At 36.1% G+C, this 25,763-nt stretch overlaps 1 protein-coding gene across 2 annotated transcripts in view; it reads left to right on the top strand.

Annotated features, from left to right (window-relative positions):
- Window positions 1–25,763, top strand: part of UBE2K (ubiquitin conjugating enzyme E2 K) — a 70,692-nt gene that overhangs the window by 19,476 nt on the left and 25,453 nt on the right. The window contains exons 1-4 of one of the 2 annotated variants that reach the window (XM_058722800.1): window positions 17,956–17,997; window positions 18,845–18,946; window positions 20,052–20,145; window positions 24,388–24,446. In XM_058722800.1, the coding sequence (XP_058578783.1) occupies window positions 17,971–17,997; window positions 18,845–18,946; window positions 20,052–20,145; window positions 24,388–24,446 (282 nt within the window). In that variant the 5' untranslated portion in view covers window positions 17,956–17,970. Of the gene's footprint in view, window positions 1–17,955; window positions 17,998–18,844; window positions 18,947–20,051; window positions 20,146–24,387; window positions 24,447–25,763 lie in introns of those variants that run through there. The other variant, XM_058722801.1, reaches the window with a different exon arrangement.

Below are 25,763 nucleotides of genomic sequence, written 5' to 3'. Positions count from 1 at the left end.
GACTTCCAAGTCACAGCTTCAAAAGCAATTTGAGATTTGTTTCAGTTGTTTGAAATTTTTGTGGTTAAAATAACATTTATGCAAAATAAATTCATATTGAATTTTATGAAAGTGTTTGTGTTTAGGGGTGCCTGGGTGGCTCAGGGTGTCCAACTCTTGATTTCAGCTCAGGTCATGATCTCACAGTTCCTGTGATTGAGCCCCACCTTGGCTCTGTGCTGACAGTGTGGCACCTGCGTGGGATTCTTTCTTTCCCTCTTCGCCCCACCCCTGCTTGGTGCACAGGCACTCTCTCTCAAAGTAAATAAACTTTAAAAAAAAGTGTTTAGATGGAAGGATTACTCTAAGTGGTAGAAGTAATAGTATAGTTTGTCTTTCCCTTTTTTAAGAAAACTAATTTTGTCTCAATTTTAGATACATATTCTTTTTTTTTTTTTTAATTTTTTTTTCCAACGTTTTTTATTTATTTTTGGGACAGAGAGAGACAGAGCATGAATGGGGGAGGGGCAGAGAGAGAGGGAGACACAGAATCGGAAACAGGCTCCAGGCTCCGAGCCATCAGCCCAGAGCCTGACGCGGGGCTCGAACTCACGGACCGCGAGATCGTGACCTGGCTGAAGTCGGACGCTTAACCAACTGCGCCATCCAGACGCCCCTAGATACATATTCTTTGTCAAAGTAAAGGCTGTATTTGTCAGATTAAGGCATTTCCAGATACCTTTTTGATAAAAGTTTTCATGGAGTGAAGTCATTCTTGAATTCTTAGAATAAATCCCTCTTGGTCATAGTGAATAGTACTTGACATTTGTAATGGTATATTAACCAAGATTTTACTCAGAGTTGTATATCTTTTCGGTGAGACTTGCCTGTATTTGTTCAGAATTGTCCTGATTAAGTTTGGGGGCATCAAAGCCATATTTATTTTACAAAATGTGTTTATGATTGTTCTATCCATTTCATTGTTTTGAAACCATATGGGATTATTCTTTGTAAATTGGGGTGGATGTGTGTTTGAGAACCAGGTGGCTTTTTAGAGTGGTTGCTGAAAGGCATATTTTTTGTGAATTTTTCTTTTTCTGTGTTAATATTTTGTTCACATTCAAAATGTTTGTCAGTTTAGGTGTCTTTTAAAAAAACCTTTTCCGTAATACATCTCATTATTTATGATGTTATTAATGTGTAAGTAAACTGAGGGCGTGGTTTGCCTCAGTTTTTAGTTTCTTTTCTTTTTCCTGCCTTTAGTTTACCTATTCTTTGTCTTAACAGTTGAGCCTGTGACTTTTCAATTTTATTTTAGTTCCATGTTTCTCTTTCTTTTTGTTTCAGGTTTTTTTGTTTGTTTGTTTTTTACTTATTTATTTTTAGAGAGAGAGAATCTTAAGCCTCCATGCTCAGTGTGGAGTCCAAAGCAGGGTTCGATCCTACCATCCTGGGATCATGACCTGAGCCGAAATCAAGAGTGTATGCTCAACTGATTGAGACACCCAGGCACCACATGTTTGAGATCTTTAGTTTTGTTAGTTTTTCTTTTTTGCTGTCAGTACGTTTTATCATTTAAAGTTCCTTTGGCTTTGGGGCACCTGGGTGGCTCAGTCAGTTAAGCGTCCAACTTCGGCTCAGGTCATGATCTCACGGTTTGTGGGTTCGAGCCCTGCATCGGGCTCTGTGCTGACAGCTCGGATCCTGGAGCCTGCTTCTGATTCTGTGTCTCCCTCTGTCTGCCCCTCCCCTACTCACGCTGTCTGTCTCTCAAAAATAAATAAATGTAAAAAAAAAAAAAAAAATTAAAGTTCTTTTGGCTTTTTTTTTCTTAAAGCTTCTGTATTTTGAGAGAGAGAAAATCCCAAGCAGGCTCCACACTGTCAAGAGTTGGGTGCTTAACAGACTGAGCCACCCAGGTGTCCCTTAAAGTTCCTTTTTGACTTTTCTTAATGATACAGGAATTTGGGTGATTAAAAAAAAAAAGTTGTTTTAAATTAAGGATATAGTGTCATTGTGAAAAATTTTTTAGTACAGAAATAATACAGAGTAAAATTTTTTGATACTTACCCTTTCCTTCCTCCCCTGAGTCCTCATCTTCTCTTTCAGAGGGAACTTTCAACAATTTTTTTCTATGCATTTATATATTTAGTAAATACAGGAACTCTCAGTTTATGAATTTCCATAAATAACAAGGGTATAGCCACACTAAAAGCATTTTAGCTCTGTGTGTGATGATAGTTGTTGTAAAGGAAAGCTTGTGCAGTATCCCAAGATTTAAGAAGAGCAACTTTTTTCAAAGTTTTATTTAAGTAATCTCTATACCCTATGTGGGGCTTGAACTCAGTGACCCCAAGATCAGGAGTTGCATGCTTTCCAACTGAGCCAGCCAGGCGCCCCCAGAGTATTTTCGTTGCTCTGGAAATCCTGTGTCATCCTGTCCATCTCCCCACCACCACCACCACCACCACTGCTGACCTTTCTGCTATCTCCATAGTTTTTTTTTTTCCAGAATGGCCTATAATTGGAATTGCACAATATGTAGCCTTTTCAGATTGGCTGCTTTCACTTAATAATAGGCAGTTAAGCTTCCTCTGTATCTCTCCATGGCTTGATAGCTGTTTCTTTTTATTGCTGAATAATATTCCATTGTCTGGATTTACCACAGTTTATCTATTCATCTACAAGTATGTCTTGGTTGCCTCCAAGTTTTGGCAATCATGAATAAAGCTGCAATAAACATCCACATACAGGTTTTTGTGTGGACATAAGTTTTCAACTCCTTTTGGGTAAATAACCAGGGAGTATGATTGTTGTATTATATGGTAAGAGTATGTTTAGTTTCTTGAGGAACTAACATTGTGTCTTCCAGAGTCACTGTATAATTTTGTATTCCCACCAGCAATGATTAAGAGTTTCTGCTGCTCCACAGTTTGCCAGCATTTGGTCCAGATTTTGGCTATTCTATTAGGTGTGTAGCGGTATCTCATTTTTTCTTTATATTTGTTTTGAGAGAGAGCTCGGGCAAGCGGAGTGGCAGGGGGAGAATCTGTAGCAGGCTCAGTTCTGTGAGCATAGAGCCCAGTGTGGGGCTAGATCCCATGAACCATGAGATCATGACTGGAGACAAAATCAAGAAATCGAGTCAGATGCTTAACCCACTAGGCCACCCAGGTGCCTCATTATCTCATTGTTTTAATTTGCATTTCCCCCATGACATATGAAGTGGACCATCTTTTCATATGCTTATTTGCCATCTGTGTATCTTGCTTGGTGTGGTGTATGTTAAGGTCTTAGCTCATTTTTTAATTGTGTTGTTTGTGATTGTTGAGTTTTTACGAGTTTGTTGTGTATTTTGGGTAACAGTCCTTTATCATATGCATCTTTTGCAGATACTTTCTCCCAGTCCCTTTTTCCTTCATTCTCTTAAGATTATCTTTTGCAGATCAGTTTATTTTTAAGAAGTCCTACTTATCAATTATTTCTCTTATGGATTGTAGCTTTGATGTTAACATGTAAAAAGTCATAGCCATACCAAGTTTAATCTAGATTTCCCCATGTTATTTTCTAGTAGTTTTACACTTTTGTATTTTACATTTAGGTCTGTGATCCATTTTGAGTTAATTTTCTTTTTTTTTTTTTAAGTTTATTTATTTATTTTGAGAGAGAAAGAAGCCAAGCAGGGGAGGGGCAGAGAGGGAGAGAGAGGATCCCAAGCAGGCTCTGCACTGTCACCACAGAGCCCAATGTGGGGCTCGAACTCACGAACCATGAGATCATGACCTGAGCCAAAATCAAGTGAGACGCTTAACTGAGCCACCCAGGCACCCGGACCAATACCATGTCTTGATTACTGTAGCTTTATGCTAAGTCTTGAAGTTGGGTATTATCAGTCCTCTGTTTTTTTAGTTCTTTGATACCATTCATCAGAACTTGATGGTTTTCCTCATAGTTTTTGTTTTGTTTTGTTTTAATGTTTATTTTTAGAGACAGAGAGACAGCACAAGCAGGGAAGGGGCAGAGACAGAGGGAGACACAGAATCCATGAAGCAGGCTCCATCCAGTCTCTGAGGTGTCAGCACAGAGCCCGACAGGCTTGAACTCACAGCAAGATCATGACCTGAGCCAAAGTGGGATGCTCAACCAACGGAGCCACCCAGGCGCTCCACCTCATATAGTTCTTTTACATATTTTGTTAGATTTATACTTCAGTATTTTAGGTTTTTTGGTGCTAATGTTAAGTGGTATTGTGTTTTTAATTTCAGATTCCACTTGCTCATTGCTGATATATAGGAAAGTGATGGACTTTTGTATATTAATCTTATATCCTTTAACCTTGCTATAATTGCTTACTAGTTCTAGGAATTACTTTTGTCATTTCTTTCAGATTTTCTACATAGATGGTCATGTCATTTGTGAGCAAAGACAGTTTTATTTTCTCCTTCCTAATTTGTATGGCTTGTCTTTTTTTCTTATGGCATTAGCTAGAACTAGTATAATGTTGAAAAGGAATGGTTAGAGGGGATATCCTTGCCTTGTACCTGATCTTACTGAGAAAACTTTGAGTTTCTGACCATTCAATGTGATGTTAGCTGTAAGTTTTTTTGTAAATATTATTTATCAAATTGAGAAAGTTCCACTCTACTCCTAGTTTACTGAGTGTTTTTATTGTGAGTTGGTTTTGGATTTTGTGAAGTGTTTTTTTTTTGCATCTGTTGATATGAGTGTGGTTTTATTACTTTAGCATATTGATGTGGTTTATTACATTAATTGACTTTTGAATGTTGAACCAGCATATATACCCAGGATAAATCCCACTTGGTCATGGTGTACAATTGACCCTTGAACAACACAGGTTTGAACCACACAGGTCCACTTTTACATGGATTTTTTTTTTTTTAAGTTTGTTTGTTTAGAGAAAGAGAGCATGAGCAGGGGAGGAGCAGAGAGAGAGAGTGTGTGAATCACAAGCAGGCTCTGCACTGTCCACGTGGAGCCCAATGTGGGGCTCAAACTTCCGAACAAATCTCAAGATCATCACCTGACCTGAGATCAAGAGTCAGACCCCTTGACTGACACTTAACACTTAACTGACTGCACCACCCAGGTGCCCCTTGACTTTTTTCTCATACGTATATGCATTCAATGTGACTCTTCCTCAAAGCACTACTTTTATCACATCCTGCAAATTTTGATAAGTTGTCTTTTTTTGTTTTCCTTTAGTTTAAAATATTTTAAAACTTAAATTAAGGTGTCTTCTTATGTGTTATTTAGAAGTATGTTGCTTGTTTATATTTAATTTTTTATTTAAATTCTAGTTAACATATAGTGTGATATTGTTGTCAGGAGTAGAATTTAGTGATTCATCATTTACATACAACACCCAGTGCTCAACACAAGTGCCCTCCTTAATACCCATCACCCATTTAGCCCATCTCCAACCCAGCCTCCCTCCATCAACCCTCAGTTCTCTATTGTAGAGAGTCTCTTATGGTTTGTTTCCCTATTTTCCCCCCTTCCCATGTGTTCCTCTGTTTTATTTCTTATATTCCACATATAAGTGAAATCATATATTTGTCTTTCTCTGCCTGACTTATTTCACTTAATATAATACACTCTTTCATCAGTGTTGTTGCAGATGGCAAGATTTCATTCTTTTTGATGGTTGAGTAATATTTCATCGTGCATATATACCACATCTTAATCCATCAGTCGACAGATATTTGGGCTCTTTCCATAGTTTGGCTATTGTTGATAATGCTGCTAAAAACATTTGGCTACAGGTATCCCTTCAAATCTGTATTTTTATATCCTTTGGGTGAATACCTAGTACTGCAGTTGCTGGATCACAAAGTTCTATTTTTAACTTTTTGAGGAACCTCCATACTGTTTTCCAGAGTGGATATACCAGTTTGCATTCCCACCAACAGTGTGAGAGAGTTCCCTTTTCTCCACATCCTCACCAGTACTTGTTGTTTCTTTTATTGTTATTTTTAGTCATTCTGACAGGTGTGAGGTGGTATCTCATCATGGTTTTGATTTGTATTTCCCTGGTGTGTGATGTTGAGCATCTTTTCATGTGTTGTTAGTCATCTGGATGTCTTTGGAAAAATGTCTTTTCATGTCTTCTGCCCATTTCTTCACTGGATTATTTGTTTTTTGGGTGTTGAGTTTGATAAGTTCTTTATAGATTTTTGAATTCTGGCCCTTTATCAGATATGTTATTTGCAGATATCTTCTCCCATTCCATAGGCTGCCTTTTAGTTTGTTGATTGTTTCTTTTGCTGTACAGAAGCTTTTTATCTTGATGAAGTCCCAGTAGTTCGTTTTTGCTTTTGTTTCCCTTGCCTCCAGCAATGTGTCTAATAGGAAGTTGCTGTGGCCAAGGTCAAAGAGGCTGCTGCCTGTGTTCTCTAGGATTTTGATGGTTTCCTATCTCACATGCAGGTCTTTCATCCATTTTGAATTTATTTCTGGGTATGGTGTAAGGTAATGATCTCACAGTTCTTAGGATCAAGCCCCCCATGTTGGGCTTTGCACTTCTGTCTTATCTTTTATTGAGCATTTTATATGACTCCATAGTGGATTCATCTGTTTCTCATTATAGTTTTATTGTTATTGCCTGATGTATTTTGAAATTCGGTTCTTAATGCTCATTGACATCTATCATTATGCTTTTTATCCCTGGTAATCAATTCTTTCTTGCTTGCTTGCTTGCTTTCTTTCTTTCTTTCTTGCTTTCTTGCTTTCTTGCTTTCTTGCTTTCTAGCTTTCTAGCTTTCTAGCTTTCTAGCTTTATTTATTTAAGTTCTCTACACCCAACATGGGGGTCAGATTTATGACCTTGGGATCAAAAGTTGCATGCTCCTCCAGCTGAGGCCATCCAGGTGCCCCTATTCCTGGTAATTTTTCTTGCTCTGAAATCTACTTTGTCTGAAATTGAAATGACTACTCCAACTTTTTTTTGATTACTGTTAACATAGTGTATTTTTCTCCATCCCTTTATTTTTTCCAAAATTGTGATAAAATACACTTACCATTTTATTATTCACATTGTCGTGCAACTAATCTCCAGAATCTTTTCATCTTTCAAGATTGAAACTCTCTGTCTATTAAACAATAACTCTTTATCCTCCTCTTCCCCCAGTTTCTAGCAACTGCCTTTTTACTTTTTGTATCTGTAAGGGGACTCATACAATATTGTAGTTTAGTGACTGGCTTATTTCACTTAGCGTAACATCCTTAAGGTTCATCCATGTTGTAACATGTCAGACTTCTTTACTTTTTAAGGCTGAATAATATTCTATTACGGGTATGTACCACATTTTGTTTATTCATCTGTCAACAGACACTTGAGTTGCTTCTGCCTTTTGGGTTTATTGAATAACGCTGCCATGAAAGTGGGTGTGCAAATTATCTTGAGACCCTACTTTTTAAGCATGTACCTGGAAGTGGAATTGCTTGATCATATGGTAATTCCATTTTCAGTTTTTTGATGAACAACCATACTGTTTTCCATTGTGGCTGTGCTGTTTTACATTCCCACCAGCAGTGTACTAGGTTCTGGTTTCTCCACGTCCTTGCCAACACTTGTTATTTTCACCTTTTTTTTTTTTTTTTTAATAGTAGCCATCCTTGATAGATCTGTGTGTCTCATGACTTTGATTTGCATTTCTGTAATGCTGTTGAGCATCTTTTTATGTGCTTGTTGGCCATTTGTATATCTGTGGAAAATGTCTATTTAAGAACTTTACCCATTTTTTAAAGGGTTTTTTTTTGTGTGTGTTTTTAAAGTTTGTTTATTTTTTGAGAGAGGGGAAGGGGCAGAGAAGAAGAGAGAATCTTAAGCAAAGCTCCATGCTCAGCATGGAGCCCAATGTGGGGCTCAAACTCACGAACCATGAGATCAGGACCTGAGCCCAAATCAAGAGTCAGACACTTAACTGACTGAACCACCCAGGTACCCCTACCCATTTTTTAGTTGGGTTCATTTTTTGTTGATTTTAGGAGCTCTTTTATATATTCTAGATATTAATCACTTGTCATTTATATGATTCGTAAATATTTTCTTCCATTGTATAGGTTGCCTTTTGACTCTGTTGATTGTGCTCTTTGATGCACAGGAATTTTTCACTTTGATGTAGTTCCAGTTAATTTTTACTTTTGTTGCCGGTTTTGTTTGTGTCATATCCAAGAAATCATTGCCAAATCCAGTTGTCATGAAGCTTTTCTTTTATTTTTTTTTTCTTAGTTTTATAGTTTTACCATGCCTTTTCCTGTTAACATGTTTTTGCCTTTATGTATAAAAATGAGTTTTGGGACATCTAGGTGGCTCAGTTCGTTAGGCCTCTGACTCTTAATTTCAACTCAGGTAATGATCTCACAGTTCTTTTTTTTTTCTTTCAACTTTTTTTTTTTTTTTTTTTTAAATTTTTGGGACAGAGAGAGACATAGCATGAACGGGGGAGGGGCAGAGAGAGAGGGAGACACAGAACCGGAAACAGGCTCCAGGCTCCGAGCCATCAGCCCAGAGCCTGACGCGGGGCTCGAACTCACGGACCGCGAGATCGTGACCTGGCTGAAGTCGGACGCTTAACCGACTGTGCCACCCAGGCGCCCCAATGATCTCACAGTTCTTAGGATCAAGCCCCCATGTTGGGCTCTGCACTTCTGTCTTATCTTTTATTGAGCATTTTATATGACTCCATTGTTTCTTCTCTTAGCATATTATTTGTGCTTTTTTTAAAGTTTATTTATTTAGAGAGCACACATGAGCACACAAGCGGGGGAGAGGCAGAGAGAAAATCCCAAGCAGACTCCGCACTGACAGCATGGAGCCCCATGTGGGGTTGGAACCCACAAACCGTGAGATCATGACCTGAGCCAAAGTCAGGAGTTGGAGGTTTAACCGACTGAGCCACCCAGGTGCCCCCATTTGTGCTTGCTTGCTTTCTTTCTCTTTCTGTTCGTTCGTTCTTTCTTTCTTTCTTTCTTTCTTTCTTTCTTTCTTTCTTTCTTTCTTTCTTTCTTTCTTTCTTTCGTAGTTGCCTTTGAATTTGCCATATACGCTTATAAGTGCCCTTTCACATAACACTGTACTAGTTCACAGGTAGTACAAGTACTTGGTAACAAAATCTACATTTCCTCTCTCCTGTCCATTATAACATTTGGCATTCATTTCACTTACACATAAGGTTTAATCACCAGGTACTTCGTTGTTACTGTTTTGAACATAATTGATCTGTTAGATCAATTAAGAATAAGAAAAATCAAAGATTTTATTTTACCTTTTTCCTCTAATGCTCTTCCTTTCTTTATGTAAATTCTAAGTTTCTGATGTGTTTGTTTTTCCTACTTCTTGAAGAATCTCTTTTAATATCAGTTTTTTTTATGTTTATTTATTTTTGAGACAGAGAGAGACAGAGCATGAACGGGGGAGGGGCAGAGAGAGAGGGAGACACAGAATCGGAAGCAGGCTCCAGGCTCTGAGCCATCAGCCCAGAGCCCGACGCAGGGCTCGAACTCACGGACCACGAGATTGTGACCTGAGCTGAAGTCGGACGCTTAACCGACTGAGCCACCCAGGCGCCCCATGAAGAATCTCTTTTAATAGTTCTTGCAAGATAGGTCTGCTGGCAACAAATTTCCTATTTTTTTAAAAACTTTTTTAACGTTTATTTTTGAGAGAGAGAGAGACAGAGCACGAGCGGGGGAGGGGTACTGAGAGGGGAAGACACAGAATCTGAAGCAGGCTCCAGGCTCTGAGTTGTCAGCACAGAGCCTGACGCAGGGCTCAAACCCACGACAATGAGATCATGACCTGAGCCAAAGTCGAAGTCGGATGCTTAACCGACTGAGCCCCCGAGGCGCCCCTTCAATTTTTATTTGAGAAGTCTATTTATCTTTATGTCTGAAGAGTAATTTTGCAGGATATAGAATTTTACATTGGTGGGGCTTTTTGCTTTCAGCATTTTACGTTTATTTGTTTGTTTGTATGTATGTATATTTGTACTCAGTATCTTTGCTCCTTTATAGGCAAGGGGTTTGGTTGGTTGGTTGGTTGGTTTTCTGGCTCCTTTCAAGTTTTTCTCTGTTTTTGATTTTCTTGAGTTTGAACATGATATGCCTAGCTATGAATTTTGGTGGATTGATCCTGTTTTATGTGTTGTTGTTGTTTTTTAAGTTACTTATTTTGAGAGAATGTCTGTGAGCATGAGTGGGGGGGAGGGGCAGAGAATTGCAAGCAGGTTTTGTGCTGGATTTTAAGAACCTTGAGATTATGACTGAGCTGAAATCAAGAGTTGAACGCTTAACTGACTGAGCCACCAGATGCACCGGGATTGATCCTGTTTTATATTCTCTGAGTTTCTTGGATCTGTGATTTGGTGTTTGTCATTAATTTAGGGAAATTCTTAGTCACTATTGATTCAAATATTTCTTCTTTCCCTTTCTTCTCCTTCTGGTATTCCATTACTTGTATGTTACACCTTTGAGTATTCTGTTTTGTCTTTTTCATTTGCTTTTCCTTTGCATTTCAGTTTTGAGAGTTTCTATTGACATTTCTTTTAGCTCACGGATTCATTTTTAATTTTGTTACAATTTTTTTTTTAATTTCTAGCGTGTTCTTTTGATTCTTTCTTAGAGTTTCCATCTCTCTGCTAACATTACCCATCTGATTTGGATGTCAAATTTTTCCGTAATAGCACTTAGTATATTAATCACAATTTAAAATTTTTAGTCTGATTCTAGCGTTTCTGCCATCAGAGTCTTTTTTTTTTTTTTTTTTTAAGTATGCCTTATAATTCTTTTCTTGAAAGCCACACATGATGTACTGGGTAAAAGGAACTGAGGTAAAGAGGCCTTTGGTGTGAGACCTTCTGTCTGTCTGACCAGGGATTAGTCTCTGTTTGCTGATTGCTGTAGTGTAGATGTCAGAATCTAAAATCTCCTCTGATACCCTTGTTTTTGTCTCCCCTGTTGCCTTTGGGGTTCTTTAAAGACTTTTTTTTGTTTGTTTAGTTTGAGAGACAGAGAAGAGGAACAGAGAGAGGAGAGAGAATTTAAAGCAGGCTCTGCACTGTCAGCACAGAAGCCTATGTGGGTCTCAAACTCACAAACTGAGATTATGACCTGAGCTGGAACCAGAGCTGGATGCTCAACCAATTGAGCCACCCACCATCTTTAAGTAAGGTCTGAGACCTGCAGTTCTTTGAGTTATAACCCCTGTTATTGCACAGGAACCCTATTGATGTGGTGGCTGGGGGAGGGAAAGCACTTTATAGTCCTGTAATTGGGTCTCAGTCTTTTTAGCTGTGATTTTAAATGCTTCTCAGTCCCCTTCCGCCCTTAGATGTTACTGGAAGTCTGGAGGGATTTGGAATCGGATATTTTCCCTTAGCTTAGGTTGGTTAGATCTGTTAAAAAAAACTCTAGTTGGTTAGGGTCTGGTGAAAGTTTCTCTTGAGGAAAGGCCTTATTAGGCAGAATACCCTGGGTGTAGAGGCACCTGGGTGGCTCAGTTCGTTGGTCTGACTTTGCTCAGATCATGATCTCATGGTTTGTGAGCTCAAGCCCCACGTTGGGTTCTGTGCTGACAGCTCAGAGCCTGAAGCCTGCTTTAGATTCTGTGTCTCCCTCTCTCTCTGCCCCTCACCCATTCACACTTTGTCTCTCCCAAAGAATACCCTGGGCTTATTTCAAAATGGCTTCTTTCCCCTTCCTCCTGCCAGAAGCATGAGGGCATTTTCTCTTATCTTCACTGTGTAAACCTGGTAGGGATCCTGGAGGTAAAAACTCAACAAAAGTGGGAAGGCTCCTTGGGAGTTTTTCACTTTAAAATTCATCCTGATTGTGTCTCTAGCAGTTTGTCAGTTACAGTTTAGGTTTTCCTACCTGAGTAATGGTTCATGCAGAGATGCTTGTGAGCTTTTGCCCTGGTAAGTTTTGAATCTTATTTTCTGTCTTCTCAGTTTTGGGGGCAGCAGTTTGCCCTGAGACTTCAATTCTCTGGTGGATTTAAGAAGAGTTGTTGGGGGCGCCTGGGTGGCTCAGTTGGTTGGGCGTCGGACTTTGGCTCAGGTCATGATCTCATGGTCCGTGAGTTCAAGCCCTGCATCGGGCTCTGGGCTGACAGCTCAGAGCCTGGAGCCTGTTTCGGATTCTGTGTCTCCCTCTCTCTCTGACCCTCCCTTGCTCATGGTCTGTCTCTGTCTCAAAAATAAATAAATGTTAAAAAAAAAAAAAAAGAGTTGTTGATTTTCAGTTCCCTTTTTTCCTTCTGTAGGTGGGAGTGATGTCTTCCAAGTTTTTACATGTTGGATTGGAAACCAGAAGTATACTCATTTATTTTTGTTTGTAGTATTCTCTATTAAATTGCACCATAATTCCTGTGGACAACCCTCAGTTAATGGATACTTAGGTTATTGTTTTTCATTATATTTAATGTTTCAGTGATTACCATTATGGTTATATATTTTTTTCTACCTATAATGAAATTATTTTTTTACGCAGTTTCTAGGAGTGGTAATACTGGGTTAAAGAGTGTGACAAATTGTATGGTGTTAATACTTCTTGTATTGCCATTAAATGGGTTTCTGAGCTTTATTGGTATCCCTTCAACTTTAACTAGTATTGGATATTAAGAATTTTGACAGTTTAGGGGCACTTGGGTGGCTCAGTTGGTTAAGCATCTGACTTTGGCTCAGGTCATGACCTGGTTCATGAGTTCAAGCCCCACATTGGGCTCTGTGCTGACAGCACAGCACCTGCTTGGATCCTCTATCTCCCTCACTCTCTTCCCCTCCCCTGCTCGTGCATGCTCTCACTCTCAAAAATAAACATTAAAAAAAATTTTTTTGAAGAATTTTGCCAGTTTAGAAAATGAAAAATGTATGATAAGATTACTTTGCATGTGGATGTCCAACTGATCTAGCACTGTTTTTGTTGAAAATATATTTTTTTCTCTATCCAGTTGCCCCTTTGTCAAAGATTAGTTGACTACATAGGTATGAGCCTTTCTGAGTTTCCTATTCTGTACCATTGGTTTGTCTTTCCTCTTACCAATACAATGTTGTTGATTTTAGTAGCTTTATAGTAACCCTATCAGAAGTGGGATTTAATCCAGCCAAAAAATGGGAAAAGGAGTGACTGTTCTCATACAAGGTAAGGTGAAGTAGTGTACAAATGTGGCTGTGGATATCACCTTTGTTTTCATATTCTGATACGATTGTAAACATTAGAAAGTTTTAATCCAGGCATGTTTTAATTCTGGGCATGTATTTCTTTTATAAATTAGAGCTTGTTTAAGCCAGTTCTGGAATGTATGGAGCCCTTACTATGTGCTAGGTACTGAATTAAATTTAGACCCTGTTCTTAAATTCTCGCTCCCAGTAAGTGACTTTTAAAAGACTATTCTTGATCAGGATGATTATGTTAGGAATCACATCCCAGACTTAATTCCTGAAGATTGTTAAATAGTTCACACTAGTAGTGTGGGAAAAGGTTAGAATTTCATTGAGGATAGAAAAATGAGACCTACACAGCTTACATTCACATAACTTTCTCTTTGAAGTGTTCTTTATATGAGGTCAGTCATTTATTTTTTCATTCTGGATTTCACCCATTCTTCCCCATTCCATCTTGTTCATTACATTATCTGTCATCCTTTATTTTACTTGTTTTATTTGAAGATTTTATTTTTAGGGACACCTGGGTGGCTCAGTAAGTAGAGCATCTGACTTCTGCTCAGGTCATGATCTCAGATCATGATCTCTGTCAGCACAGAGCCCGCCTCGGATCCTGTGCCCCCCTCTCGCTCTGCCCTTCCCCCATTTGTATGTGCATATGTTATCTCTCTCAAAAATAAACATTTAAAAAAAAAGATTTTCTTTTTAAGTAATCTCTATACCCAATGTGGGACTCAAACTTCTAACCCTGGCATCAGCAGTCACATGATCTACTGACTGAGCCAGCTGGGTACCCCTGCCATCCTTTATTTTTACCCTCTCCCTCTCTACTATAGCTATCTCACTAGCATTTAAACTTACTATTTAATGGTTATGTTAAGAAAACTTGTCCTTCTACCCTCTTTCTCCAACTTCTGCTCTACTTCTCACTTACTCTTTATAACCAGAATTTGTTCTCTGTATGGTCTCCATTTCCTCACTTCTCATATACTACCCAATTATAGTGGATAAATTACCATTTGACTTTTGTAAGGACCATCAGTCTTTTTAACGTGTTTTGCAGAAAAAATTCTTTATGTGTTTAGTTTTCAAACAGTACCTTGGTCTCCCATTTACCCCAGATCCATAGTTCTTAGTTTTACTACGCTAAGCAAACCACTATTGCCAGTTTCTTATGTATGTTTCTGGAAGGTGTGTGTGTGTGTGTGTGTGTGTGTGTACACATTCAGGGCTTTCAATGTGAAGAAAATAACTATTTTGCTTATTTTTTCTTTATGCAGTCTTAAGAGTGATATTTGTAAAATCTAAAATTTCTTTGAGTAAGTGTAAAATAAAAATTCTAAATGATAAAATATTGTGTTATAGTGTAAATAAAAGTGTTTTTTTCTTTTTGGCATATATCAGGGCATCCTGTAACTGATGGTATCTTAGAGTCAGTGAAATAAAATGTGTATATCTTGGCTCACGAGTCATTTTTCAAACCCGGCTTCACTAATTATTAGCTCTGTGACCTCCTTGTATCTCAGATTCCTTATTGGTAAATACATAAAATTGTTAATGAGGGTTAAGCGAGTTATTACATGTAAGTCGAGATGCTACTTATAAGGTGTTACATAAGTATTAGCTATTATTATTATTACTGTGAGCAACATTAACTTACTCTCTCCTTAAACATTTTTCTTCCTTTGGTGCCAGTGATAACAGACTATCCTGATTTTTGCTGTCTTGCTCATCCTCATATCTTTAGCCCAGATCACTCCTGAACTCTAGACCTGAGTTTTCAACTATGTACTTGGCCCTTAGGATATTCAGTTCTCAACATGTCCAGAACTGAATTTTTTATTTTCCCTTTCCCCAAACTCTGACCTCCCAATTTCTTGTTTATCTTAGTTTAATTATACTATCATCTACTCAATGGAAAAAGCAAGCTGTAAGAGTGATCCTTGTTTCTTCTTTAAGAGGTTATACACTTTGTTTTAATAGCTTAGTCCTAGAACTCTTACCTCTCTTCTCTCTCTTAATTAATTTACTTCTTTTCATCTAAGTAGATTTTTCTCTCTGTTTCTGCTTTAATCTACCTCCAGGCTTTTTTCCTTCCCTATAGTTGGTTATTCTTTAAAAGAATCAAATCTCATTGTCAGGTTACAACTTTCAGTGTTTCTCATTGTTTTTCATGACCCTGCATAATCTGGCTCCTGCCTACCTTTTTTGCTTCATTTCTGCTCCTTTATTCTGTGTATTCTAGGCACATGGGTGGCTTTTCAATTCTTAAACATGCTAGGTCCTTTTTTGCTTCTGTTTTGTACAGGGTGGACTTTCTACTTGAAATGCCATCATTGGCTTTACCAGATTAAATCTTTTAATGGTAGTTTCCTCAGGGAAGCTTTTTCTTACTCTAAAGATTCCATCTTTGTTAAATATTACTCTCATGATATCCTGTACTTCATTTAATAATATTACAAATTATTGTTTAATACTTAAGAATAAAGGCTCTGTGGGAATAGGGTGGGTTAGAGAACATTTCTGGTCGATCATTTTTACCACTCAATCCCTGTTAGCCTTGTGAATAGTGTTAGCCTTATGAATAGGATACTCAGTAAAATATTCATGGGGTTAATATGTTCAGAACTTTTAAAAAAAAAATTTTTTTTTTTTAACGTTTATTTATTTTTGAGACAGAGAGAGACAGAGCATGAATGGGGGAGGGGCAGAGAGAGAGGGAGACACAGAATCGGAAGCAGGCTCCAGGCTCTGAGCCATCAGCCCAGAGCCCGACGCGGGGCTCGAACTCACAGACTGCGAGATTGTGACCTGAGCGAAGTCGGACGCTCAACCGACTGAGCCACCCAGGCGCCCCAACCTTTTTTTTTTTCTTAAGTGAGAGTGCTAGCAGGGGAGAGGAGCAGAGGGAAGAAGAGAGAGAATCTCAAGCATACTGAGCATGGAGCCCAGTGGATACTCAGTGCCATGACCCTGGGATCATGACCTGAGTTGAAATCAAGAGTTGGGTACTCAACCAACTGAGCTACTCAGGTGTCCCACTACTTGTGATTTGACTAGGACACAAATTAATAGTTTCTTTACTGGATATAAGAATTTATCTATAATTTTAGGGGTAATGTAGAGCTATATTGGTTTATCTAAATTTAGGTTGAAATTTTTAGAGTAAATTTTCCAGAGTAAATACAAGTAAGACTAATGTGACAAATTGTCCTTAAAAAACATACAGTATTTGCTTTCGTGGAAGTTTTCTGCTCCAACATCATTGTTAAAAGTCAACATATTACAGTGTTAAATGACTATACATTCAGCATTTACTATATGGCGGGCATTGTTTTATATACTGTATTAGTTCATTAAATTCCCCCATGAACTGTATGTAGTAGGTACTTTTATAATCCCCAGTTGACAGATGATGAAACTGAGGTACAGAATGGTTAATTAACTTGCTCAAGGTCACATAGTAAGTTTAAACAGGTTAAATAATAATGTACTTAGAGCTTGTTTATGTATGTATGTATGTATTTATGTATTTAGAGGCAGAGACCGTGTCAGTGGGGGAGAGACAGAGAGTGAGACAGAGAATCCCAAGCAGGCTCCACACCATCAGCACAGATCCCGATGTGGGGCTCGAACTCATGAAACCATTAGAACATGACCTGAGCCAAAACCAAGAGTCAGACACTTAACCAACTGAGTCACCCAGGTGCCCCTGTACTTAGAGCTTTTATGATAAAATCTTTGTTTTTAGTTTTTCCTACTAGAATGTAAGCTCCAAGTGGGCAGGGACTTAGTTTTGTTCACTAACGCTTGATATATCTTTCTGGCATATAGTAGAACCCAGGAATTATCTGAAAGAATTTTGTGATAATGGTATCAATTCACCAAAAGTCTTGGCCTTGGAAATCTATTAAAACTGCTTTAAGTCCGCACCATTGCAAATTGGCAGTAATGTTAATTTACCACATCCAAATTACGTTCAACATTATGTGCTATTTTGCATATTTTCTGTTATGTTTTAATCTTTACTAGGAACTGTAGTTCTATTCATCTCTTTTCCTTTTATCTGTTAGAAATGCATTGGAGCAGCAAAGGGACATCAGAAAAATCAAGACCAGCAGAGGTCCCACTGTGTGTTTAGTTGAGTTGGCAGAAGAAGGTATAGAAAAGCAGTTTTGCAGGTGTTCTCATAAAAAAATGTAGTACAGTGATAACACATTTCTTCAGGGTTTCATCCAAAAGCCTTAGCATTCCTGGTCATTAAAATGAATAACACACTGTTTTGTTATTTATTTTAAGAAACAACATTTCCATTCTTAGACTGGAAACACAACTGTGAAATAAATTTTATAAAATAAGGCTTTGAAAGCAAAGGTTTTTATAATTGATACTGTCACTTCTATCCACAATATTCTCATTTAAATTGGGTATGTATTCTCATTTTACAGTAATAAAATTGAGAGATACTAAGTGACTTTGCTGAATTAATGCCACAAGTAAGTGGTAGAACTAGGATTCAACTCACATCTGTCCGACTTCCATACTTTTTTAAATACTGTCATTTTTTACCATTTTCTATCTTCCTTACAATACTTGAGTCTTAAGTGGGATTTTAAGTTAGTTTGCTGAGGGCACTGGGATCAGAATTTTGGATTGTGGAATAAACTGGATATTAAACTGTGGAGGTAACGAAGGGTAATTGTTATGTGATGGAAAAAGTAAGCTGTGAAAAATCTGTCTTTAACTTTCCATTTTCTTTTTATCTTTGGTTATCTGCAGCTAAGGACCTTACTCTAGACCATATAGGATGCTTCTTTATAATGGATTCATCATGGTGATTGTATTTTTTTTAGCTAATTTAGTAAAATTTTCATACACTTATAGTGTACTTTCTCTAGAGAAAAGAAAGAAAAAAAAAGACCCATTTTCTTCTAATTATAATTTGGGGGTAATGAGGACAGAAATAGGACAGAGGTATACTAATAAAATTAGTAGTTTTTATTTAGCATTTTACTAACTCAAGAATTGGTGGCAATCCAGAAGGCCGCTTTTCTAATTTCTGTTACCTCCTCTTTTCCTCCCAAAACTTTAATCATGTCCTTTACTATCCTGACATTTTAGGGCTATTTACTTCTTTTTGGAAAGGGAGTACTGTGGGAAGCTATAAAGAACTTAGAAAGCATTGATGATGTGCAAGATCTAATTACTCTTATTTTACTTAGAACTGTCAGGGGAGAAATGGAAGTCCGTAGTTCTACTTGTGGCTTCTTAAATTGGTTATTGAAAGTGTATATGGCACCTCTGATTTTCATTTTAACATTATTCATTCCTGTGCATACTAGACGAAGTATTTTATCATTGGTAAAATTGTACATTTCATCTTCTGCAAATACCAAGCATGTTAATGATTTTTTAGGGCATAGGATAGAGTTTGCCATGGTATGTTTATAATTAATTTTAATTTTGGTATAAAATTAATTTCAGAAAAATATGAAATACTTTGATCCCAAATATTAGAAGGTTATTAAATAAACCTAATTGTAATGTTTTTAAAATGCATAAAGGTTTAAAATCTTATTAAAAGATAAGATTAATTAGGAGTCATGTGAAATCTTTTAACATTTGGGTTTTAAGTTACAGATTTTTTTCAGTACTTAACATTCTGTATTAAAACTGTTTAGCACAGCAAAAGAGTAAAAATGGTATTTTCTGTTGGAAGTTGGGGGAGGAAGGACCTTAAAACAGTAATTCTTACATTGTCATCCATTAACAAGTTTAAGAAGGTAGGTTTGAAATAAAAAAAATTTATTATTGAAATCTTGTGAGGCTTTTTCCATAAGAGCAGATATATTGTGTCACTTAGGTAACATGTTACTTAAGTAACAAAATATGAAGTCCTAACCAAAAAAATGAAAACATAACTGATATATTAAGGATTTATGTTTTTAACAATTGAGAAAAGGAGATTTGCCATATTAGGAATATAGACCTAGACTAGTAAAGTGTAGTGTAGATTAGAAAATATAAGTGGAGAGCTCGTTTGCAGATGAGTACTTTTGAACATGAATGTGAATTCCACTGGAGGGTTTTCTGAATCATTTGAAGGTCACCGTTGACTCAGAATGGATTGAGAAATTGAAATGATACTATAGATGTGAAAGGACTTAGAGAAATACAAAGTGGGAAGTAAATAGATGTAGATAAATTTAAAAGTCTGTTTTGAAAAGTAGGTAGTTGCCACTGAAGTAAACTAAGCAGTTTAGCTTAGTTTAAAACTAAGCAACTTAAATTGAAGAAGGCATTAGATGATTCTAGTGAGGCATTGATGCTTCAAGAATTTTCATGGAAAGGGAAATTAGATGCTTGGAGTTTTCACCATCTGGGTAGATGGTATATTATTTCAGTTAACCTAAACATCTAGAGTTGTGGTTAGTTCAATTGAGACTTTATACACTAAATGGCTTTTAGTGACCTTGAATTTTCTGTTTATATGTATAGAATCCATGTAACCTGGGTTGTAGTATAACAGCATTCATCTACAGATGAATAGATGGATCACTTTGGACTGAACATACATGAAATAGGCAAATGTAAAATAGGTGTCTGCTATTTTTGTCTAAACATTCCAGTAAAGTCAACAAGCCATTGTACTGTTCAGAGTAGTGTTATTTCATTAAAAACATTGAAGTGAAAAATTGTTAGCTTTTTGGTTTTAAATATTCTTAAAACTGGCTAATTAAATCCTAGAAAAGCACAGGCAATTATTTTTACTAGAGGAGATAATCAAGTTTATGAAAGAGGGTCTTCAAAATTTTTTATAGGTAATACTTTAAAATAGGCTTTTTTCTTGCTGATATGACTAACATTTATTTTCTGTTTATTTTTAAGACGAGCAAAAATCAAATTAAAGTAGATCTTGTAGATGAGAATTTTACAGAATTAAGAGGAGAAATAGCAGGACCTCCAGACACACCATATGAAGGCAAGTACTTTTTTCTGTATCAAAATATTGTGTGTATTAGAACTTGTCTGAAACATTAAATCAGAATAATCTTAAGCATCCTTAAACTACATGGAAGGTAACTTCATTTGGCTTAGGGTATTACAAGAATATTTAAATAATAATTTTAGGTATTTATATAGACTGATTTTTCTTACTGAATTTTAGCTAATTTTTTTCTTTCCCCAACATAGATTTAGTTAGGGCCAAATTACAGGTTATATAGTTAGAATTTAACAGGGGAAAACATCTAGCATGTCAAGCCTCTAATTTACATGGTTATCCTTCATATGGTATCTATAACAAACCTTGCCTTAAATTTCTGACTGATAAAATATTTATTAAAAAAGCTTCCCTCCCCTGTTTGTCATTTAGCATTTCATTCATTCATTCGTCTTCGTACAGGCTGTATTCCAAATATTTAATTTTCTTTATTCAGGAAAGCTTTGAGTGATCGTTTCAAGACACATAGAAAAGAAAGGAGGCAACTTTGCTGAACTTTGTGTTCACAGATTTAGTCTGTAGTTACTTTAGACAGTGGAATTGGGTGGTAAGATAGAAGGAAGCTTTATAGCTTTTTATTTCCTCATTAGGCAAACCTTCGGTAATGAATATTATTATAAATTTGGGTTATATAGCATAACCAAGGTTCTTGCATATAATAGGCACTCAAATGTATGGTTAACAGAAATCGTATAACAGAATTTGTAGTAGTAGCATTTATTGACTTCTTATTTTTAGAGCTTTACATGTATTTTCTCATTTAATCCTTGCAACAAACCTTATGAGGTAAGTAGTTATCATTGTTTCATAGATGAAGAAATTTAAGCTCAGAGAAGTAACTTGTTTAAGGTCACACATCTAAATGGCACATCTGGGATTTGAGTCCTAATAGCCTATGACTTCAAAGCCTATGTTTCTAATTACTTTCTGCTTTCGAATGAATGAAGATTGACTGAATATTGGAAGTGGTGGTTATGTCTATTTTGATTGGGGCAGTCTGTAATGAATAGTTAACCAGAAGTTATCAGAAAACCAAAAGTTATCAGAAAAATTCAATATTCTAGAATATCTTTCAATTTTCATTTAAATTTTTAAAGACCCTAGGATGTCTTTAGCATATTCTACCAAATCTTAAATAATAAAATTTTATTTTCTGTTTTATAGTTCATAATTGCCATTTCTTGACCTCATTTAGTTTTAGATTGTTTATTGAGTGCCTCCTATATGCCAGGCCTTGTCTGGATGCTTTCATGGATGTTATTCACTTAGTCCTTTTGGCAGTCATTAGGTGGAAAAGAGATCTTTCGTTGTCTTATAAAAATCAAGTTTATCTTAATAGTAGGTGTTGTATGTAATGATGCACTAGCTTCTTCTTAAAGGCAGGCATTATAAATATTCTTGAATTTTTTAGGTTGTTTAGGATAAAAGACAGTACGGCAGTAGCATTATCATTCTAGAACTCTTCCAGCAAACTGGTATTTATAAACAAGGCACCTCCTGAACCAAATTAAATAGGTAGAATGTTCATTATTCTCTTAGCAACCCTTAATAAAAGTAGATGAATTTTTAGAAATTGGATATAATACTCATTTGTAGTAATAATAAGTTATATGTATATATGTGTGTGTGTATATATATATGTATGTACATATATATACACACACACAAAACATACTCTTTATTAATTGGAAACAAGTTTGGTCATATTTAAGTTTATTTCTGCTGCTGCCACTAAGTGAGACATTAATGTTGATAAGACTGGTTGGTTTGTATTTTTGTTTGTTTTTTGATAGACTAGTTTTAATATGCTTTTTGTATAAATTGTATTCTTTTTATCATAAAACTATTGAAGAAAAGCACTGAATATTCAAGGGCATAAACTTAGACACTATTTTTGAGACATGAACATGAGGAGTATTTTGATAATATTTATTGCAGGGTTGATAGTTTTTGATAGTTTTTGTTTTGTCTTTTAAACCTCAATAGCTAAGGCAAGTGTTTCCATGTAGAATGTTAAAACGTTTAATCATCATTAACTAATGAGGCAACTATGTTGTGTTAGAAGTAATCAGATTGAAAAGTAGAATACCCATGGAAAAATTACTGTATTGCACATGTTATTTAACTCTCTTTTCTTCTTTTGCCTTAAGAGCTGAGTGGCAAAGGAGCAATTTAGTTCTTGAGCCTTTTTTCCTAAGAGGAGTTGTGAGTTTATGGAATAGTTGTTGATATTTTAAAAACCTTACCCCTTCCCTGTCTTCCTTTTAGATTAAGTTAAATTTAAAGATTATAAAGTTTTAATACCTAAAGCTGTTCTTAAAGAAATGATTTATAGCGAAAACTTTTAATATGAATAATGTAGTTATAAAGTTAGTTCTGTCACTCTGATATATTTATATATATCCAATAATATTATGATTAGTGCAGTGGTTATATGTTGAAAGTTGTCAGAAAATAAGGCAAGACAGAGCATATAAATGGCATGTAGAGTAAAAATAGGATTGGGAGACTCTAGTCCACTATTTACATAGTATATCTGGGCTCTCATGCCCCTAAGAGAGAGTTTTGGACATTCAAGAAGGAACAACTTTATATGAAAGGTTATAAAGACACCATAATCTAGAATTTATCAGAAAAAGTAAGATTCTTAGGAAAAAGAGCCTACACATTAATCAGGACAAATTTATTATACTTCTATTTGAAGCTAGCATTTGTAACTGTAAATATAAATATAAACAGGTGTATCTATATACACAAAACTTTCTCAGGTACTCTTCTCTTACCTATCCTTGTTTGTTTCTTTTGTTTTGACTACTTTCCTTTATGTTTATTTCACTGTTGCCATATGCTTTGTGATTTCAGGCACATGCATCAGTTCAACTCATGCATCAGTCATTATGGGATTCCATTAAAAAGAATTAGCAAGAAAAGGGCTTGAAGAAAGTGGTTACCAAGTGAATTGCTCTTTTGTTTTTCTCCCAGATCCACATTCATCTATTCTTAACAATGGAGGAAGTGGATTTGAGAAAATCCAAGATATACTGAGAATGGAATGTATGAAATTTTGAAGTTAATAATGCTAGTGCATAGTTTTTGTTTTATTTTACTTTCATTATAGAAAGTTTAAGATACATACAGAAGACAAATGGTATAATGAATCCTTGATATACTCCTAATCCAGCTTAAATAACTATCAACTCAGGGCCAGTCTTTGATCTTATCCATCCCTTGATTATTTTGATGCAAATCCTACGCATAGTTTCATATGTAAATACTTCGGTAGCACAGTTTTACTATGTTTTAGAATAATGAGTATTCTACATTAATGGGTCATAAAATCTTAGGATTAGAAGGTTCCTTAAAGTTAGGATTCAAATTCACCCTCTCATCTAGTGGAAGACTTCCTCTCCAGGGTTTTTTGAGAGACCATTATCTTCCCCTTGAATTACCCCAGTTAATGGGAAGCTAGATAAACTTCTTTAAAATACATATTTGGCTGCTAGTTGCTCAAGATAACTTCAAAACAGAAAGTTGCCTTCTGTTTATATATTACTGGTTAGAACCACCTCTTTTGTTGTGTTTAAATACCTATTTAGAGGAAGATAATAGCTTTTTGTCTTTATGCCTACCTGTTACTGTCGAATTTTATTTTTTAAATTTTAACAAGAAGTGTTGGCCTTTAATTTAGGGCACAAGTTAAAAGTTTGGGGCATTTCTGCATGTGAGAGAACCAGTTAGAAGTAGATTTTTTCAGTTTATGACATAACCATATGTCCTTTTTCTCTGTACCATCTCTGCCTTTATACCTCCTTACCGTTTTATTTTTTTTGTTTGTTTTTTTTTTAATTCCTTCCATATTGTTTGTTATTTAGCAACTCTTCTCAATGTGGACTAGAAGAAACAAAAGGAGACGGGACCTGTCCGTATTACCTAATTGTTCCAATGAAGCATTGGATTGTCTGTGGATTTAATGTATTCATCTATCTCCAGTCCTATTATTCACTGATAAGCTAATATAGTTATATAAAATGGCTATTTTATATGCTTTAAATAACCTTTAAAAACTAGTGTTTTTTTATTTCCTTTTTGGGTTTCAGTGTTAAAATGAATTTGTTGTAATTGAACATAAAGTAGTACATGTTTTGAGATGTATCACTGTATTTGGCTTCACAAATTTGACATGAGCAGCATTCTTAACTTTCTGTTTTCCCTGTTTTTTAGGAGGAAGATATCAGCTAGAAATAAAAATACCAGAAACATATCCATTTAATCCCCCTAAGGTATTGTAAGCCTATTTTTTGTGCATGAACTTCTAAAATTTTTTTTTACCCATTTAATTTATATTTTGGTGCTTACTAAGATTACAGCTTTTTGAGTTGTATGTGTAAATTTAGTGTGGACAAGATTTCAGGTAATGGCAGATGGTTTGCTTCTGGAATTAGAATGGAAAGCAAGCTTACTCAGAGACAGCTAGTAATGGCTCTAGACAGGAATAGGAGTTTCATCTGACAATGGCTTAAATTCTAGGTCTGGAAAAATTGGCAGTGTTTCCAAATTTAGCGAACCCTTATACAAATTCTTACTTGCCTTGAAGAAGTATTTTTTTAGGGAAGAATATATTCTGAATTCATTCAGTAGTTATTTGAATACTGTGTGCCAGTATAGCAATAAATAAGACATACTGTCCTTCCTTTCATGGAGCTCACATTCTAGCAGGAAAATAAAATTACGAACAAACAATTGTAACTGGTGAATGTTAAAAGACGAAACAGCCTGGGTCATGTATAACAAGGGGAACTGAATTAAAACTTATTTTTTCACTAAACAGCTTCCTTTATTTTATTTAAAAATTTTTTTTAATGTTTATTTTTGAGAGAGAGAGAGAGACAGAGCGACAGAGAGACAGAGAGACAGAGCGTGAGTAGGGGAGAGGCAGAGAGAGAGGGAGACACAGAATCTGAAGCAGGCTCCAGGCTCTGAGTGTCAGTACAGAGCCTGATGTGGGGCTTGAACTCACAAACTCTGCGAGATCATTACCTGAGCTGAAGTCAGACGCTTAACCAACTGAGCCACCCAGGTGCTCCTGAACAGCTTCCTTTTAATCTTTTGCTGTCATCACTTTAGTTAGGCATTCAACTTTATTACTTTTCCTGTTTTGCCTATTTAATCACCTTTCTATCTCTGCCACTCCTGTTCATTCTTTGCACTGCTGTAAATCTTCTTAAAGTTCAGTTTTGATGTTTCTTTTCTTTCTTTGTTAATAAAGTCTAAACTCCTTAGCTGGGCATTTAAAACCTTCTGCAGCTGGACCCCAATCATCATGTTCTGGAATTTATTCAACCTATTGGTTGTTCCCATTTAAGAAAAGACATGGTAATGGAAGTTCCAGGATGCGTTGGGGTCACCTACCGAGTTTGGAGCGTCTATTATTCTGTTGCTTATGTACATCTATTTTCTGATAACACCAGTTTGATTTTTTTTAATTGTCATAAAATACACATAAAATTTACCATTTTAACCATTTCTTTTTTTATGTCTTTTTTTTTTTTTTTTTTAATGTTTGAGAGAGGCAAGTGGGGGAGAGGCAAAGAGAGGGG

The sequence above is a fragment of the Neofelis nebulosa genome, chromosome 3, assembly GCF_028018385.1.
Source record: "Neofelis nebulosa isolate mNeoNeb1 chromosome 3, mNeoNeb1.pri, whole genome shotgun sequence".
Classification (NCBI taxonomy): domain Eukaryota; kingdom Metazoa; phylum Chordata; class Mammalia; order Carnivora; family Felidae; genus Neofelis; species Neofelis nebulosa.
This window is presented reverse-complemented; position numbering and strand designations above follow the sequence as displayed.